Raw genomic sequence first — 19,183 nt, forward strand, 5'->3', positions numbered from 1 at the left:
TAAGTGCTCAGAGCAGTTTTATGGAAGACCATCTACTATGTGCCAGATTTCTGTGAGGGATTCAAAAAAACCTATGAAATAAGATACCTGTATGGTAGTATTGATGAGAAAGAAATTCTGTGTAATGGAACAAAAGTTTTCTCTACCTTGGAAAATTTTCTGAAGACAGATTCAGGAAAGATTTTTTTTTAATTTTTTAAAAATTTATATTTAGTTTTGAGAGACAGAGAGAGACAGAGCACAAGTGGAGAAGGGGCAGAGAGAGAAGGAGACACAGAATCGGAAGCAGACTCCAGGCTCTGAGCTGTCAGCACAGAGCCCGACGCGGGGCTTGGACTCATGAACCGTGAGATCATGACCTGAGCCAAAGTCAGACACTTAACCGACTGAACCACCCAGGCGCCCCTCAGAAAAGATTTTAATTGCGGGTCAGAGATGATATCTGAAGGGGATGGATTTGGATTGTAAACAAAGGAGATTATGTTAAGTCTATGAGCTTGGGAATTTCATGGTACTGCAGACTCCCTCTGTGGATCATTGTAGTTTGTGGGACAATCTAAATGTTCTTTGGAATCCACATTTTCTATGTGGTGGCCATCATTTCATAGGGAACATAGTAAAGACAGGTTCTGGTAGATATCATTACCCTTTTGTGGTAACTTTTCAAAAGCAGTATGTCCTACAGGTTTTGTGGGTTTGTTTGGTTTGGTGTGGTTTGGGTTTGTTTGTGTGTGTGTGTGTGTGTGTGTGTGTGTGTGTGTGTGTGTGTTTTGCTTTTTCTGCCCTCTGTTTCTCCCAATGAAGGTCAGGCCACCGCAAGTTATTTTGATAAATAGGAAGAGTTTGCTATCTGTGGGAATGAGTTGGGGGAGGAAGGGGACTTATGCAAAAATAAACAGCAGAAAAACAGTATGTAAGTTCTACATGTGTAGTTAGTTTACTTTAGAGTTACAGTAGGTAATGAGTGCTTCCAGTTCAGAAGAGCAAACATTTGTTTTGGCTACTTATCAGTGTAAGTCTAGCTCATTGGAAAATTTAAAAAAGTGTGAATTTGAGGACCTGATAGATTATTTTACTAGAATTCCTACCTATATATTTTTGGCTGATGACTTGCTAAATGGATTTTGGTCACTTGAGTTTAGAAGTACCATAATAAAAACTCTTTTGACAGGTTAGCTAGGAATTGCTATGTAGACACTCCCCCCATCTCCACCCCCCTTCAAATAGGGATGAGAAGAGCAGACACAAGGAGACCACTTGCTAGACTCTTAAAATGATTCCTCTTTCTGCCTATTGTATTGGTCAAGGCATGAGTTGTTGAAGACCTGGACTAGAGAGATAGCAAACAGAATGACAAGGAAGAGACTCTAAGTGGGAGAATTGGTAGAACCTGGTCACTTTGAATAGATAGATATATATTATAGCAATCATTAATATTTATTATTCACTGAGTAATATGTAGATTGTTTTACTATTATTGTCTCATTTAACTTTCTCAACCATTTTATAAAGTATAGGTACTATTATCATTATAAGTTGATTAATTTGATTAAGCTCACATAGTTAATAATTGTCAGAATTAGAACTTAAAACTTGGGTTTGTCTGAACCCAAGCCCTGTTGTAAAGGATATTCACTTATCAGAGCCTAGAAGAAAGAGTGTTGCCAACATTTTTAGTTAGGAGACAAATGCCCATTAGAAGTCTAATTTAATGTTCATCATCATTATACATATAACATGAACTTTTTTCTCTTTTTTAAAAATTATTTCTTTATTTATATTTTTAGTGCGACTTCATGACAGCATATCAGAAGAGGGCTTCCATTATTTGGTGTTTGATTTGTAAGTACAACATACTTTGTGTTCATTTATTTTTGCTATTTGAAAACCACTTTTAATTAAATATTTTTTTCTAATTTATAGTCTAAATTAATGACTGTGTAGCTTTTTTAGGTGTTCTTCAAATAACATTCACTCTAATTCTTTTGAGAAAATGTGACTGTTCAGGAGTGTTTATTTAAAACTTAAGTTAATCTAAATAGGTGAAACAGTTATGAGTCTATTGTTTGGATTGTTCACAGTGATATTATAAGCAGTCATCAGTTTTATCTTTGGGCATACACAGGGCTGATGTGAGCTAATTTTCCATTGAATATTTTGGGCTATGTATACCCACTTTATTGTCTTATGTAAAAAGAACCATAGCTAACCTCATATTCAGTGGTGAAAAACTGAGGACTTTTTTCTGTAAGATCAGGAACAAGATAAGGATGTCCACCTCACCAGTTTTATTCAACATAATCTGGAAGTTCTAACCACAGTAATCAGACAAGAAAAAGAAATAATAGGCATCCATATTGGTAAAGAAGAAGTAAAACTTTCACTATTTATAGATGACATGATAGCATACATAGAAAACCCTAAAGACTCCACCAAAAAACTATTAGAAGTAATAAGAAGTCAAGATGCAGAATACAAAATTAATATGCAGAAACCAGTAGTGTTTCTATACACTAATAACAAAGTAGAAGAGAAATTAAGAAAACAGTTCCATTCATAATTGCACCAAAAAGAATAAAAGGCTTAGGAATAAACTTAACCATGAAGGTGAAAGACCTGTAATCTGAAAACTATAAAATATTGACAAATTAAAGATGACATAAACAAATAGAAAGATACTCCACCCTTATGGATTGGAAGAATTAATATTATTTAAATGTTGTTACTACCCAAAGTTATCTACAGATTCAGTGCCATCCTATATCAAGAGCATTTTTTGTAGAACTAGAAAAAATAATTCTAAAATTTGTATGGAACCACCAAAACCCCCAAATAGCCAAAGCAGTCTTGAAAAAGAAGCACAAAGTTGGAGGTATCACAATCCCAGAGTCCAATATATACTACAAAGCTGTAGTAATCAAAACACTGTGGTACTGGCACAAAAATAGATACATACATCAATGAAACAGAATAGAGGGCCCAGAAATAAACCCATATTTATATAGTCAGTTACTCTATGATAAAAAAGACAAGAATATGGAAAATGGAGAAAAAGCCAGTCTTTTCAATAAATAGTGCTGGGAAAACTGGACAGCTACATGCAAAAGAATGAAACTAACACCATACATAAAATAAACTCAAAATGGATTAAAGACCAATAACTTTGATAAGAGCCATAGCAACATTTTTTCTAGCTATGTCTCCTAAGGCAAAGGAAACAAAAGCAAAAATAAACTGTTGGACTACATGAAAATAAAAAACTTTTGCACAGCAAAGGAAGCCATCAACCAAACAAAAAGACAGCCTACTGAATAGGAGAAGATATTTGCAAATGGTGTATCTAATAATGGGTTAATATCCAAAATATATAAAGAATCTATACAACTCAATACTAAACAAACAAACAAGCAAAACAATCCAATTTAAAAAATGGATAGGGGACCTGAATAGACATTTTTCCAAAGAAAACATACAGAAAGTCAAGAGACACATGAAAAGATGCTCAACATTACCAATCATCAGGGAAATGTAAATTAAAACCACAAGGAGATATCACCTTACACCTAAATGGCTAAAACCAAATACACAAGAGACAAGTGTTAACAAGGATATGGAGAAAAAGGAACCCTTGTGTACTACTGGTGGAAATGTAAATTTATACAGCCACTGTGGAAAGCAGTATGGAGGTTCTCCAAAAATTAACAATAGAAATACCATATTATCTAATAATCCCACTCTTTGGGTATTTACCTAAAGAACATGGCAACACTAATTTGAGAAGATACATGCATCCCTATGTTCATTTTAACATTATTTGCAATGACCAAGTTATGGAAGCAACTTAAGTGTCTATCAGTATATGAATGGATAAATAACATGTGGTATGTATATACATACACACACATGCACACATATGCAGTGGAACATTACACAGCCACAAAGAAAGGATGACATCTTGCCATGTGCAACAATATGGTTGGAGCAAGAGGGTATTATGCTAAGTAAAATAAGACTGAGAAAGACAAATACCATATGATTTCAACTCACATGTGAAATATAAAAAAAAAAAAAAGCAACAAGTGAATAAACAAACAAAAAGCAGAATCAGAGAACAAATTGATGGTTGCCAGAGGAAAGGGAGTTGGTGAGGATGGGCAAAATGAGTGAAGGGGAGTGGGAGATACAGGCTTCCAGTTAGGGAATGAATAAGTCACAGGAATTAAAGACATAAGGGAATATTTTCAGTGATATTATAATAGTGTTATATGGTGAGAGATGGTAGGTACACTTGTGAATGTATAATGTATAGAGATGTACCTGAAACTAATGCAACACTGTATGTCGACTATACTCAGATAAATAAATTAAAAATAAATACATTATAATTAAAATAATGGAAAAAAAGATGCAAGGAAGGATTCTTGAGGGTGGTTTATTCAGGGGTTCAACAACAATATCAGCCTCCCATCTTTTACTTCAGCTTATTGACTTTCTTCTCAGATTGGTATGGTTCAAGGTATTATATACAGACATGCTAATATCCAGTGGAAGACATTGTCTCTTCTTTTTAAAAAAAAATTTTTTTGATGTTTATTTTTGAGAGAGAGAAAAAGAGAATGAGAGAGAGAAGGAGCAGGTTGGGGGCAGAGAGAGATAACACAGAATCCCAAGCAGGCACCAGGCTCTGAGCTGTCAGCACAGTGGGGCTCAAACTCACAAGCCATGAGATCATGACCTGAGCCAAAGTCAGATGCTTAACCAACTGAGCCACCCAGGCACCCCTGTCTCTTCTTCTTTATAAGAATAAAATATTTACCCAGTAAATTTCCCATTTTGTCTCATGGGCCATGACTGGGTCACATGCCAACCCATAACTAGTCACTGGCAAGAGGAATAGAATTACCAAGATTGACTTAGACTAATACGAATTTGTAAATGAAGTTCTATTAACTAGAATAAATAAGTTTGCTCTGCTCAACTGGGATATCGTGAGACAGGCAATACACGTGGCTGGTAGGGGTTTAAAAGGAACACAATTTATGGAATTCAAAATGTCCATACCATTTGACATAGTAATTTCACTTCTATAAACAAAGTCCATGGAAAGTATACCCTAAATTTATCTAAATTTAGATGAAGCTTTATGCCAAAATATGTTCATATGTTCACTGCATCAGCTTTTATAATGGGGAAAAAAGAAAGAAAGCCAACTTAAGGATCCAATAATAGAGAAACAGTTGCATAATTATGGTAAATTCATATAATGGACTATTGTCTAGCATTTTCATGTGTTTGGGAAACAAGAAAAAATACTGTTTCTTACGAATCTAAAGATAGGTTAGTGTTAAATTTTGGTTAATTCAAAAAAATTTGGTTAATTCAGCCCTTCAGTGATATCATTAAGAAATCAAGTTTTTTCTGCCTTTCTGTTTGTTTTCTGTAGTATGTGAGCTGGTTCTCAAGTTGGCTACCTCATTTTCAGGCATCAGTGACTTTCAAAGTCAGGAAAAAGGGCAGTATTAATGCCATTGCGTTAATCCTTTCCAGCAGAGTCCCTCAGAAGACAATCTGTTATTGAATCCTTGTTTAGAACTGCTTCTCATGCCCATGCCTAAATCAAGTATTGAGGAGGGGAGTGGGATTACAATAGGCTTTGACCTCTTATAAATTTAAAAATGGGAGGGAACTGGCTTCCCCTGAATCACCGTATGTATAGTCAGATAAGACTTAGATAATGGCTTTGTTAAAAGAAAATAGGGGAGTTTTGCCTGTTGGGTAGGCAGCCAAGTATGTCTGCCATATTGGTGACCAGTGTATGCTGGAGAATAGAGACTGAAGCTCTGATTATGCATAGTCCTACTGTATAGGCTCCTTCTCCATAGTCACAGTCCATCCATGGCTTGTTGATGTGGCTGTAGTTTGGTACCACTCCATATGGTGTTATTACTTCCTCTTCAGTCCTTTCTCAGAGCTCATATTTTTACTTTCTCCATTGTTCTTTCTTCCTTTATGATGTTCCAAGATCCCTTCTTTTATGATTTCCTTTCTTCTTTAATTTCCTTTCTCCTTTATGCATTCTTTTAGAAATGGTTGTTTTGCTAGCAACAAATGTTTGCTGGCAACAAATTCTTAGTTTCCTTGTTTCTGAGAATATCTTGATTTCCCTCTTCACTCCTGAAAGATATTTTTGCTAGATAAAAAATTCCAGGGGGCACCTGGGTGGCTTAGTTGGTTGAGCTTCCAACTCTAGATTTTGGCTCAGGTCACAATCTCATGGTTCATGAGTTTGAGCCCCACATTGGGCTCCACACTAGTGTGGAGCCTGCTTGGGATTCTCTCTCTCTCTCTCTCTCTCTCTCTCTCTCTCTCTCTCTCTCTGTGTCCCTTTCTGTTCACATTTTCTCTTTCAAAATAAATAAACTTAAAAAAAACTAGGTAAGCAGTTATATTCTTTTAATGTTGTGTCAATTCCTTCTGGATTCTTTGATTTTTTATGAGAAAATTTTTGTCATTCTGTTTTCCCCCTAAAAGTAAGGTGTTATTTCTCTCCAGCTATTTTAAAGATTTTTTTCTTTGTAGCTTTTAGAAGTTTGACTATGATGCGTCTCAGCTTGAATTTCTTAGAGTTTATCTTATTTGGTGTTCGCTAACCTCTTGAATATACAGGTTTATGTCTTCTGCCAAACTTGGGAACTTTTTAGACGTTGTTTCTTTGAATACTTGTTTAGCCTTCCCTTTTTTTCCCTTCTCTTTCTGGAACTTGATAACATGAATGTTAGATCCTTTGTTTATAGCCCCATAAGTTCCTGTGGCTCTTCATTTTTTTTTTTCCTCTTGGTCAGATTAGGTAATTTATACTGTTTTTGACTTGTCCTTTCTTCATTTTTTTTTTTTTTCATTCTGCTGTTGAATGTATCCATTGGGTTTTTCATTTCAGTTATTCTTTTTTCAGTTCTATTTTGACTATTAGTTTTTCTATAAATTCTTGGTCTTTACTGAGACTTCCAATTTTTTCTGTTTGTGTCCATAATTGCTCACTGAAGCATTTTTATTAAGCTGATCAAAAGTCCTTGTCAGGTAATTCCAACAGCCTTGTCATCTTAGTGTTGTTGGTATTGGTGTTCTCATTAATATGGAAATTTTCTTGGTTCTTGATACCATATGTAATTTGGTATTATATCTTGGACATTTAGGTATTATTTTATGAGACCCTGTATTTAATTTAAATCTTTTTAGGTATTATTTTATGAGACCTGGATTTAATTTAAATCTTCTTATCAGGCCTCCTTTGATACCACACTGGCAGGGGTAATTAGGTGCCATCTTATTACTTTCAGGTGAGGGTAGAAGTCTAGGTGTCCTATTTAGCCTCCTATGGCATCCCAGGGGTGTGCCTCCTTACTGCTGCACAGGGCTGGGAAAACAGGGATTTATTTTTTTTCATGCATTTAGTGAGAGAGATGCATCTACTCACTTTTTTAGACTTGTTATGTCTTTATAGATTTAATTCGTTAGATCTTTGTTATATAAATCAAGGATATATTATTATAAACTGGGATATGTCTTTCATGTTATGATGAATGCTAGAATGAAAAACACTTTTGCTAATGCTCATTTACCTGAGTACTGTTATTCAGGTTTGACCACAGCTCTATCAGAGAGGATATGTTTTTCCTATACCCTCTTATGTTCAATACGTGAAGGCACGTGAATCAGACTAAATGAAGATTGACAGAATGAAAGGTACACAATTTTTATAAATGTTTGTGTGCGTGGGAGTTTTTAGAAAAGGAATAAAAGTAAAAGAAGCAGTTAAGGTGTCAAATTCTTGTCTTAGATGCTAAGAATTGCTCTTTCCCTGGTATATGGAACAGATACCTTCCTCACAGGGAAATTTATTGTCTGCTTTTGGGCAGATAAGGGAAAGGCAGAGAATTCTTCACGTATTTGTTGATTCTCATTTGACTTTAGATCATAATAGTCTTTTTGGCAAAGTGGCTTATTGTGGAATGGTATATTCTGATCTTTTTGCCAGAGCAGCTTATTGTGGAGTAGTATATCCCATCCGCTTCAGCTCCAAGAAGCACGTCAGTGTTAGGTCAGTTGTAAAAGGGCAACACGCTTCTTCCCATGCCATGCCACTTTTCCACAGTTACCAAGTTATTTATATTCACATTTAAAATTTTATAGTTTTTTATATTCCTTACTAAATGGAAGGAATGATAAGAATCACAGAATTTAGGGGCGCCTGGGTGGCTCAGTCGGTTAGGTGTCCACCTTCAGCTCAGGTCATGATCTTGCGGTTTGTGAGTTCGAGCCCCATGTCAGGCTCTATGCTGACAGCTCTGAGCCTAGAGCCTGCTTGGGATTCTGTGTCTCCCTCTCTCCCTGCCTCTCCCATGCTCATGCTCTGTCTCTCTCTGTCTCTCAATAATAAACGTTAAAAAAAATATATTAAAAAAAAAGAATCACAGAATTTAGAATAAAGTTTATTTTTTCATACATCTTTTTTTTAAAAATGAACTTATAAAACTTATAAAAAACAGTTCATGTGGAAAGAAAATATAATTTTCAGTTACAGTGGATCATATCTGTTGTAATGATATTTGTTATTAATGTCTCTGAAACCAAATGTAGACTTTTCAAGGTTTAAGTTTACATTTGAAGCATAGTAACATCAAATATGCTGCATCAGGCCATTAAACCTCTGTTACTAGATTGAAGAGCTCAGACTCTTTGGAATTACTCTTAAATGTTTAAGAGAAGAGTTAAGACCAGTTTTCATCAAAATGCTTTGCCAGTAAATGAGATTAATAAACTAGTTCAATACAATCCTATAAAGTACTCAGCTTTAGAAAGTTAGAAAACAATGGTTGTAAGTATAGATATTCAATGACTAAAAAGACATTGTAACAAATATAATTCCTCTAAATTAATCATTGTGGTTACTCTATGAAGAAGAAAAGTAGCTTGAGAACAATGCACATTGTATACATAGTTAAGAAAAGTATGGTCTCAGTTATTGATGAAATACTCCCATGGGGAAATTAGAGGCCATTTAACCAATCAGATCCAAGATAAAATAACTACTTGAATTCCTAAAGAAGGAATGTTCCTGTGTTTGCCCTTTTGATGATGGTTTTGGCAGTGTGGTACTTGTGCATACTTCCTATGGAATGTCAGCTATTCACAATCTAATGGGAAGTTCTATTTTTATAGGTGCACTGAGTTTTCTTCTAATGGAATACTTTTCCCTTTCTAAAAAGCAAAATAGAAGAGGCAGTGAGTTCCATTAAAAAAAAAAAGTTTCTTCTTGCTATTTTAAATTTACATTTTCATTTAGGTATCCAACTATATGAGCATATCCAACTATAAAGCATTAGTAATTCCTTTTGCAAACAGACTCAGGAATCAGTGGGAAAGACTTGCATGAAACCAAAGACCTCTTCACAGCAAATAATGAATCCTTCTCCTTCAGGGTTTATGCCTAGCAGGATTTTCAGGCACACCTCGGGAACTCTGGGAGATAAGAGATGTGGATTTATCTGAAATCTAAGGGAAGGCTGGGCAAGGAAGTAATGGAGCTAGAATTATAGTCCCTAAGGGAAAGGCCAACAGACAGAGCCATTGGCCTTAGGCAGATAAGACAGATCCAGTCCATTTCTTTGAGAAATAGGCCTTGACAAGGGCAGTCATCTGAATGTGATATATATATTTCAGGAACTGAATGTCAGAGAAGATCTGTATTCTATGCATGCTGGGTGAATGTATAATGAAGTATAGAAATATCACAGCCCTTTCTAAGTAAATGTATAAGAGAATAAGACTTGGGTTGGATTTTGTAATCTCAATAGGGAGCTAAAGTAGATAGATTAGATTAAGGTTTATTGGCAAAAGTGCTGACCCAGAATGAAGACTTAAGTTTCAGTCTCAGAGCTACCCACGGCTAAACATTTAACATTATGTTTCCTCTAAGCCTCATTTTTTCTCATACAGAATGAGGCTGTGGGACCAGTTGAAATATTTTTTAGACATCTCTAAGTCCTTTATTGTTCTGTGAGGCCAAGATGCTGTTCTCATCAATTTGAGATTTCTGGTAGAATTAATAGGACTCCTAATGTAATTTTTAAATATTAGAAGATTTATTACGATTTGAAGCTATTAGAGAAAAATTCTGTTCTTAAATCTTTAAAAAGAACTTTTTTCTCCACCAGCAAAAACAAATCTTGGCACATGAAATACTTTTTTTTTTTTTTTTTTTCTGTTTTAAAGTGTTTGTGTTTTTGTCCCCATATAAAAAATTCTTTTCATCAAATATGTAATGGTATCTACTAGATGCAGGACCCTGTGCCTAATGCTTTAGGGGAAAAAAAAAAAGTAGTGTTTCTGAGCATTTAAAAATAAATGTTCCATTTTGATAATTTCAAAATAGAGTTCTCAGAGAATGTGATGTGTTCCCTCTCAGTGCCCCGTTTTATCATTGTTGTACCAGTCAGAAAACTTGGTCAAGTTGCATGTTTTGTAATTATTACTAGTAGGACATGCATATTTTTCACTTTTACAAATTTGGAACTATATAAATATAAAATGCTTTTCAAAAACTATACCCCATGCACTGAGGAGCTGATTGCTGTATTGGCAATATCAAGACTAAAGACTAAAAGATAAGACACCATCCCTTTTTTTGAAGATTTTATAGTTCAGAGAGTGGATTAGACAGCTTCAAAAAAAAATCTGTACTATAGACCTAATGTAGTAAAAGCTATTAAGTTACACAGAGGTTTGGGGGAGAGAGCCAACATTCATTCAGTCAGGGATATCAGGAAACAATGGGAAGAACTGAAGTTGAAGCAGACATAATTACTTTGTCTATGTTTTCATTCAACAAATACACACTTAATCTGTGCTTATTCTCTACCAGCACTGTGGATAAGCTGATTGAAGGGAAGGTGAATGAAAATTTTGCCTTTAAAAGAACCAAAAGCAATCTTATGCTTGTTGTATTAATAGCATTCTTTCATCTAGTAAAATATTTGGTTGCAAAACCAACAGGACAGTTTTACAGGACACATAGATATAGTGTAATAAGTTTCATAATATCTATGAACACATCTGATGTGTGCCCTAGTTGGTTAATCACCTTTATGGTTATTTGGTAAAATTCTTCTGTTATGCTCATAATATTCTCCTGCATCTCACAAAGCATATATATTCCATATATATTCCAATTATTAAATCTTTTCAGGGGTGGAAAGCTAGTCTGATTTTTCTGGCCATCTGTGGCCTGTTATTCACAGAAAATTTTAGCCTTCCTAGAACCTAGCTAGTCTAAAATTTCATTTGTCTTATTTTTGATTTTAGTATTATTGATAACATTTGATTTATAACAGTGTATATAGTAAACAGTGGTGGCAAAAATGATTTCCACTCTCAGATCAAACTGAATGCACAGATTGAAGATTATTTGGTCTATCAGCACACTGTAAACAGCACTTGAGAATAGGTCTCTTGGTTAAACTACTGTCAAAACAGAAAAATAAATCTAATTACAGTATAGCATGACTTGTGCCATATTTTGCTGTGTGCATGCAAAGAGAGGTCAGATTGGATTTGTGAACCCAGTTAGAATTTGGCTACACTAGCATTCAGGTAGAAGATATTAAGTCCCTGAAGTAAGCTGTTGGTAGAAACAAAAAAAGAAGTTCTAAGGTACAAACCCTCTGAATGTACTTTAGAACAAAGTTGAGTCTGTGAATTTTATTTTTAGTTGATACTTTATGCAGGAAACAGTCAATCTGTGTAACTTGGAGGATATTTTAAATAACAAATCCAAATGCCGTAAAGATACTGTGTTTCTCATTTGTTTTTAGAAAACTGTTTGAATCCAAATATATTGGCTATTTTTATTTATTTAAGAAAATTTTTTTTACATTTATTTATTTTTGAGAAACAGAGTAAGACAAAATGTGAGCAGGGGAGGGGCAGAGAGAGAAGGAGACACAGAATCTGAAGCAGGCTCCGGGCTCTGAGCAAGTGGTCAGTACAGAGCCTGACATGGGGTTCGAACCCATGAACTGTGATATCATGACCTGAGCCGAAGTTGGACGCTCAACCGACTGAGCCACCCAGGTGCCCCTATTGGCTATTTTTAAAATAAATTTATCGTCCACTCTAGTAGAAATCTATAATTCTAGAATTGTAGAGGGTCACTGATGGGAAAATACAGTTTTCACAAGGTTATGCTAAACAATTTCAGTGTCCAATTAGTTGGAAAATTAATAAAATGGTCATGATTCTGCCATGTCACACTTCAGAATCAGTTGTCTATATCTGCAAAATAACTTACTGAGATTTTGGTTGGGATTGTGTTGAATCCATAGATCAAGTTGGTAAGAACTGGCATCTTCACAATATTGAATCTTCCTATCCATAGCCATAGAATATCTCTCTATTTATTTCTTTGAGATCTTTCATCAGAGTTTTATACTTTTCCTCCTATAGATCTTTTACATATTGTAAGTCTTAAACCTAGGTTTTTCATTATTGGGGAGTGCAATGTAAATGGTAAAGTGTTAATTTCAATTTCACTTGGTCATTTATAACATATAGGTAATTTCCTGTATATTTTTTCCTCATTCCTGATCTCAGTGGGAGAGCTTCAAGTTTCTGGCTCTTAAATATGATGTTAACTTTTTATATTTTGTTGATGTTCTTTATCAAGTTGAGGGAGATCATTTCTGTTCCTAGTTTGCTGAGAGTTATTATCATGAATGGGTGTTTAATTTTTGTCAAATTGTTTTTCTACATCAACTGATATAATCACGTGATTTTTCTATTTTTGCCTGTTAATGTGATGGATAGCATTAATTGATTTTCACATGTTAAACCAGCCTTGCATACTGGAAACAAATCTCTTTTTTATGGTATAAAATTCTTTTTATACAATATTGGATTCAATTTCTTAATATTTTGTTGAGGATTTTCATGAAGGCTCTTGGTCTATAATTTTCTTGTGTTTTCATCTTGTTCTGGTGTTAGAGTAATTCTGACTTCACAGGATGTGTTGACATGTGCTCACTTCTTTTTTCTGGAAGAAATTGTGAAGACTTAGTATCATTACTTAAGTATTTGGTATAATTTACCGGTGAATCCATCTAAGCCTACTTTCTGTTTTGGGAAGTTATAATTAACAGTTCAATTTCTGTATTAGATAGGCCTGTTTGTATTGTCTATTTCTTCTTGTCTGATTTTGGCAGATTGTATCTTTCAAGGAATTGGTCTACTTCATCTAGGGCACAGAGTTATTAATATTACTTTATTGTCCTTTTATTGTCCATGGTACCCATAGTGATGTCTTCTCTTTCATTTGTGATACTGGTATTTTGTGTCTTCTCTTTTCTTAGCCTGGCTTATCCATTTTATTGATCTTTAAAAAGAACTTTTTTGCTTTTGTTCATTTTTCTCTATTGAGTTTCCATTTTCAGTTTTATTGACTTCTAATTTTTATTATTTCTTTTCTTCTTATTTTGGACTTAATTTGCTCTTCTTTTTCTTGTTCTTTTAGTGGAAACTTAGATTATTAATATATCCTTCTTCTCAAATGTATTCGTTCACTGCTATGAATTTCCCTCTATGTACTGCATCCCACAAATTTTGATAAGTTGTATTTTAATTTTCATTTAATTAAAAATATTTTATTTTTTAAAATTTTTTAAATATTTATTTATTTCTGAGGGATAGAGACAAGTGTGAGCGGGAGAGGGACAGAAAGAGGGAGACACAGAATCAGAAGCAGGCTCCAGGCTCTGAGCTTTTAGCACAGAGCCTGACACGGGGCTAGAACCTACGAACTGTGAGATCATGACCTGAGCTGAAGTCAGATGCTTAACTGAGTAAGCCACCCAGGTGCCCCTTAATTCAAAATATTTTAAAATTTCTCTTGATATTTCTTCTTTGACCCATATGTTGTTTAATCTCCAAGTGCTTTAGGTTTTTCTGCTCTCTTGACTACTAGTTCAATACCATATGGTCTGAGAGAAGACAGTGTATAATTTCTATTCTTCTAAACTTAAGAGGTGTTTTATGACTCATAATGTAGTCCATCTTAGTGAATGTTCTATTTGAGCTTGAGAAGAATGTGTATTCTGCTGTTGGTGGATGAAGTAGTCTATACATGTCAATTATATCCAGTTGACTTATGGTGCTCTTGAGTTTAGCTATGTTACTAATGATTTTCTGCTTGCTGGATCAGTCCATTTTTGATGGAGGGGTATTAAAGTCGCCAACTATGGTAATGGATTCATCTATTTCTTCTTATATTTCTATCGTTTTCTGCCTGGCATATGTTGATGTTGTGTTGTCAGACATATACACATTAATGGTTATTAGATCTTTGCCACAGACTGTGAGTCTGGAGTTGTCTCTTGTGCAGCAAGAAAGCAGATGCAGAATTGAATACAAGAGAGGTTAATGTCCAGGATGAGACAAGAGCCCTGAACAGAGGTTTTGTCTCCATATCTATTGAGCTCACAAGATATTACCCATGTGGTGAATGTACAGAAAACAAGATCTTACTCACATTAACATGGAGAAAAGAATCATACAGTAATCATTAACTTGTGTGTGTAAGCAAAGGGTCTGGTGGTGGGGGGGCAAGTGGAGTTTGTGATCAAAGTACAATAGTAAATTAGTATCAGATGGAAAGTACTTGTCACCTCATTGTAATATCTCTGTAGCTAACCCTGGGCACTTTTGCCCCATGGTGGCGGCTTTCCACCGTAAGCTTTTTTCTAACCTATTAATGTAAGTAGAACCTATTTCCCCATAGTTCCCCCTTTTTTTTGTTTTTCTTTAAGTTTACATGTGAGGACCGTCATGATGAGCTTCTAATCCTTCTTTTGCTGTCAGGTAGTTTGGAGGATGATCCTGCAAAAGCAGAAAACGAGACACAGTAAAAGTATTCCATTTCCTAGAGTTATCCAGAATTTGAGATGGGCATTAGCCAATAGAGAGATGGTTAAACTCTTTCCAAAAGGACCATGAGTCAGCCCATTAATACCTTAGTTCTTTGGAGTATCATAGTTGCTGGTGTAATGTTACATCTAAATTTTCTATCACAGGGCAGCTTAGAATGGAGGACTGGACCATAAATTGATTAAGTACATGTGCAGTTTGATAGTGTGGTGAAGACTAATTCCAGCAATGGTAGCAGAGGTCATAATGCTTACCATGGCTAGGATCCCCGTGATTAAGAAGCCTATGAATCACCTTTGCCTGGTTAATGAATACCGGTGATAGAGACCATGGCTATCAGATACAAATCAGGGGTTTATGCATTACCATTGTGTTGTAAGAGGACACAGGCCTGGTTAGACAGGCATTTAAGGCTTCCCCAGGTTACATGAGGGGTAAGGACTTACCTTTGTTGAGTGGCTTCAGGATGCAGAGTCAATGAAGAGGCTTCTTCCATCTTGAAAAATGGGAGCAGTGGTCACTCAGTCAGAGTCATTCTCTAGAAGTCTTGGTTGATTGCAAGATATTCTGGGGTCTCCACCATGCCATGGTAATGCCTTCACCAACTGAGAGGGGATCCACAGAGGTCAGGAATCTGAAAGAACACAGGCATACCCTGAACCCCAGATGAGAAGTTTGAACCAGGAGCATAGAATGAGAGGGTTTTATCTGATTTTAAAGAATGTAGCTCAGTTGCGGTTAGTCCTTGATGGTCAAGATTTACAAACTTGAGTGTGATCATAGTGCGATTGAGGAAAAATTGAGGTTGTAATATAGATAGTCATGGGTAATTCCCCCTTTTTTGTTTTTTTAACATATTTTTAAGTTTATTATGTGTTTGTTCTACAATTGTTTGGCCTTGTAGAAATTTAATTTTATCTGCTATTTCCTTCTGCCTTTGTTTCCCACATCATTCACCCCCTGAACAATTTTGACCCTTAAAATATTGAAGGTTACTGAGGGTGGATGGTCTTCTATAACTTCTTCCTGCTGAATAGGGGCATAGAAATGTCCCTGCCTATGGGTAAACATTGCTCAGTTGGGGTAGGTATAGGGGAGTCATGAAAGAGAAAGAGTTCAGGGGAAATGGAACCTCCTTGAGTAGAAAGGATTATCTGTCTACTAGAAGTTACAGTGGTGAAGAAGCCCAACAAGAGTCACAAAACTATGACAAAAAGGCTCATGATTAAAAGATCTAATGCAATTGACAAAGAAATTCAGTTATTTCTGTGGCCCATAACATTTCAATAATCAGAATATCAAGTTGATGACCTTATACCAAAAAATATTAAAACTAGGAATTGCATATAATCTCTAGAATAGTTATAGCATTTACTCAAATGTAACCTAAGGCTTATTATTTGTTTGACAGCACTTCCAGAATAATTTAACATACCAAAGAAGCCTAATTGGTCAAAAAGACTTCATTTACAATTTAAACCTTGGGAAATTTGTTAAAAAAAGAAAAAAACAAAAACCTCAGAAAGTTATAAAGCACAAAACATTTTTGCCATCAGACCCAAATATCCTTAGTTTGTCTGCAATAAGAAACCCAAAACAGATAAGCCTTGTTTAGTAATCAATGCTTTAGCATCCCATCCTATTTAGAAAAGGCCTAGGTGTCCAATGAATTCAATCCAAATTTATCATGCAAGCAAAAAAGATTTTTTTAATGTTTGTTTATTTTTGAGAGAGACAGAGCATGAATGGGAGAGGGGCAGAGAGAGAGGGAGACACAGAATTCAAAGCAGGCTCCAGGCTCTCAGCTGTCAACACAGAGCCCAATGCAGGACTTGAACCCACTGATGGTGATATCATAACCTGAGCCAAAGTCAGTAGCTTAACCGACTGAGCCACTCAGGCACCCCAAATGCAAGAAAAACTTTTTAGGTTACTAAAGCCTTTGAAAGCTATCTAACAATTACCCATGAAAACTATGAGACAATGTTAACCATTATTTTAAGTCATAACATGAGCTTATTTGACCTTTGATAAACAGGTCTATTTCAAACCAACAAACTTATGTTTGTGTCCACATAAGACAATTTTTTCCCCATGGTTATTTTTACCTGGAACGCTGGTGGGAAATCTGAAGTGGGTGGTCTTTGCTTCTTGACATTTCAGAGACAATGTTTAAGGGTTGGGAAAAGGTTTATACAGCTAATAATATGGCTTGCAGTTCTGAATGTTGGGTAGAGCTCAGTCCAGTGTCTAATATATGTTCTCAGTTTTTTTTTCCAATTTTCCAAAGGCAAGAAGCCTTGTGAGTTTTCCCCGAGGTGTCTGTAAACACTGTAAGGACATTCTTAATAAGTTGTAGCATTGGGGTAAGGATGTTGTCAGAGGGAATCTTTTGTTCTTTTAAAAGATTACATTTTTCCAAATGACAAAGTGGGGAGTCGGCATTCTCTGAATGTAGGGGTGTCAAAGGGGCTGGCTGACAATAAGGAGGCTTAGGTTCCTTGGAAACTTTTTTATTTACTTTGGGTGGGTATCTTCATAAACATCATTGGTACTCAGGAGGAGAATGGCCATACAGACAACAGATCATGTTAAGAATGGCCTCCGGCAGAACATTGGTGCCTTCCATCTGACGTGCGGTTAGTGGTTTACCTATTCATTCCCAAATGTCTGGGTCGAAGGTTCCTTGCTCCAGAAACCAAGGGCAGTGTTGCTGGGTAATCATTAATAAGGAGTAATCATTTTAAGAAGTGCTATATGAATGTAATGTTTCTGCTCTAGGGATAGGGAGTCTCACATAACGATTCTCTCAAAAGTTTTGAGGCAGGGAACCCTAACATAGTTTCGCTTTTCTCTTACCTCATCGGGAGAGATTGTCGTCCAGTGCACTTTTTCTGTTTAGAACTCTAGTTGTTCCGTGACACTCTGTAGTCCTTGAGTTTTGTTGGCTTATTAGCCACATCGGCTTCTAGTCACATGGGCTTTGTAGCCTGTTGGTTTCTAATCAGGTCCCCTTCTAATCATGTCCCCTTTTGTTACTTCAACTTCTTAGTCATGTCGGCTTTTGTTCTAATCATGTCACCTTCTATCATGTCAGCTTTTCCTCTAATCATGTTAGCTTCACATTGTCTTCTATCATGTTGGGGTCACCATCTGTTGCAGACTATGAGTCTGGAGTTCTCTCTTGTCCAACAAGAGAGCAGATGCAGGGTTGAATACGAGAGAGGCTAATGTCTGGGAGGAGACAAGAGCCCCTAGCAGGGGTTTCATCTCCGTATTTATTGGGCTCACAAGATATTACCCATGTGGTGAACGTGAAGAAAACGAGATCTTACACACATGAACATGGAGAAAACACTCAGACATTAGTCATTAACTTCTGTGTATAAGCAAAGGGTCTGGAGGGGGGCAAGTGGGGTTTGTGATCAAAGTACAATAGTATAATGGCATCATATAGAATGTACTTGTGATCCCATTACAATATCTTGCTACCTAACCTTGGGCACTTTTCACCCCATGGTGGTGACTTTCCACCCTAAACTTTTTTTCTAACCTATTTATGTAAGTAGAACCTATTTCCCCACAGATCTTCATGGAGACTCCTTCATCATTAAGTAATGGCCCCTCTTTTTTCCCTGATACCCTTGCCCTGGAAGTCTGCTCTGTCTGTAATTAATAAAGCTACCCTCACATTCTTTAGAGTAATGTTAGTATGGTTTATGTTTCTCCATCGCTTTATTTTTAATCTACATGTGTCTTTATAATTACAGCCCATTTCTGGCAACCTGTAGTTGCATCTTGTTTTTCTGATAGTCTCTTTCTATTAGTGTATTTAGTTCTCTGATGTGTAAAGTGATTACTGTTGTATTTGGATTGATACCTACCATGTCTGTTACTGTTTTCTGTTTGTTTTACTTGTTCCTCATTTCTATTTTTTTTTTTTTTTGGAAGTTTCTGTTGTCATTTCCTCAAGCTCAAAGATTCTTTCCTCAGTCATGTCCAGTCTAGTAATGAGCTCATCAATGACATTCATTTCTGTTACAGTGTTTTCTTTTTTCTAACATTTCTTCTTGATTCTTTCTCAGAATTTCCATCTCTGTGCTTTCATTATCCTTCTGTTCTTGCATGTTGTACACTTCTTCCATTAATGCCCTTAGCATAATAGCCATAGTTTTTAAAATTCTTGGTCTGTTAATTCCAGCATTCGTAC

The 19,183-nt window shown here is 35.7% G+C and overlaps 1 protein-coding gene across 7 annotated transcripts in view; it reads left to right on the plus strand.

The window, feature by feature from the left end:
* The window catches only part of CAMK2D (calcium/calmodulin dependent protein kinase II delta), a 317,423-nt gene that overhangs the window by 162,406 nt on the left and 135,834 nt on the right, over positions 1–19,183 (plus strand). For all 7 annotated transcript variants that reach the window (XM_042935660.1, XM_042935653.1, XM_042935655.1 and 4 more), the window contains exon 4: positions 1,788–1,842. In XM_042935660.1, the coding sequence (XP_042791594.1) occupies positions 1,788–1,842 (55 nt within the window). The remainder of the gene's footprint in view (positions 1–1,787; positions 1,843–19,183) is intronic.

The sequence above is a fragment of the Panthera leo genome, chromosome B1, assembly GCF_018350215.1.
Source record: "Panthera leo isolate Ple1 chromosome B1, P.leo_Ple1_pat1.1, whole genome shotgun sequence".
NCBI lineage: Eukaryota > Metazoa > Chordata > Mammalia > Carnivora > Felidae > Panthera > Panthera leo.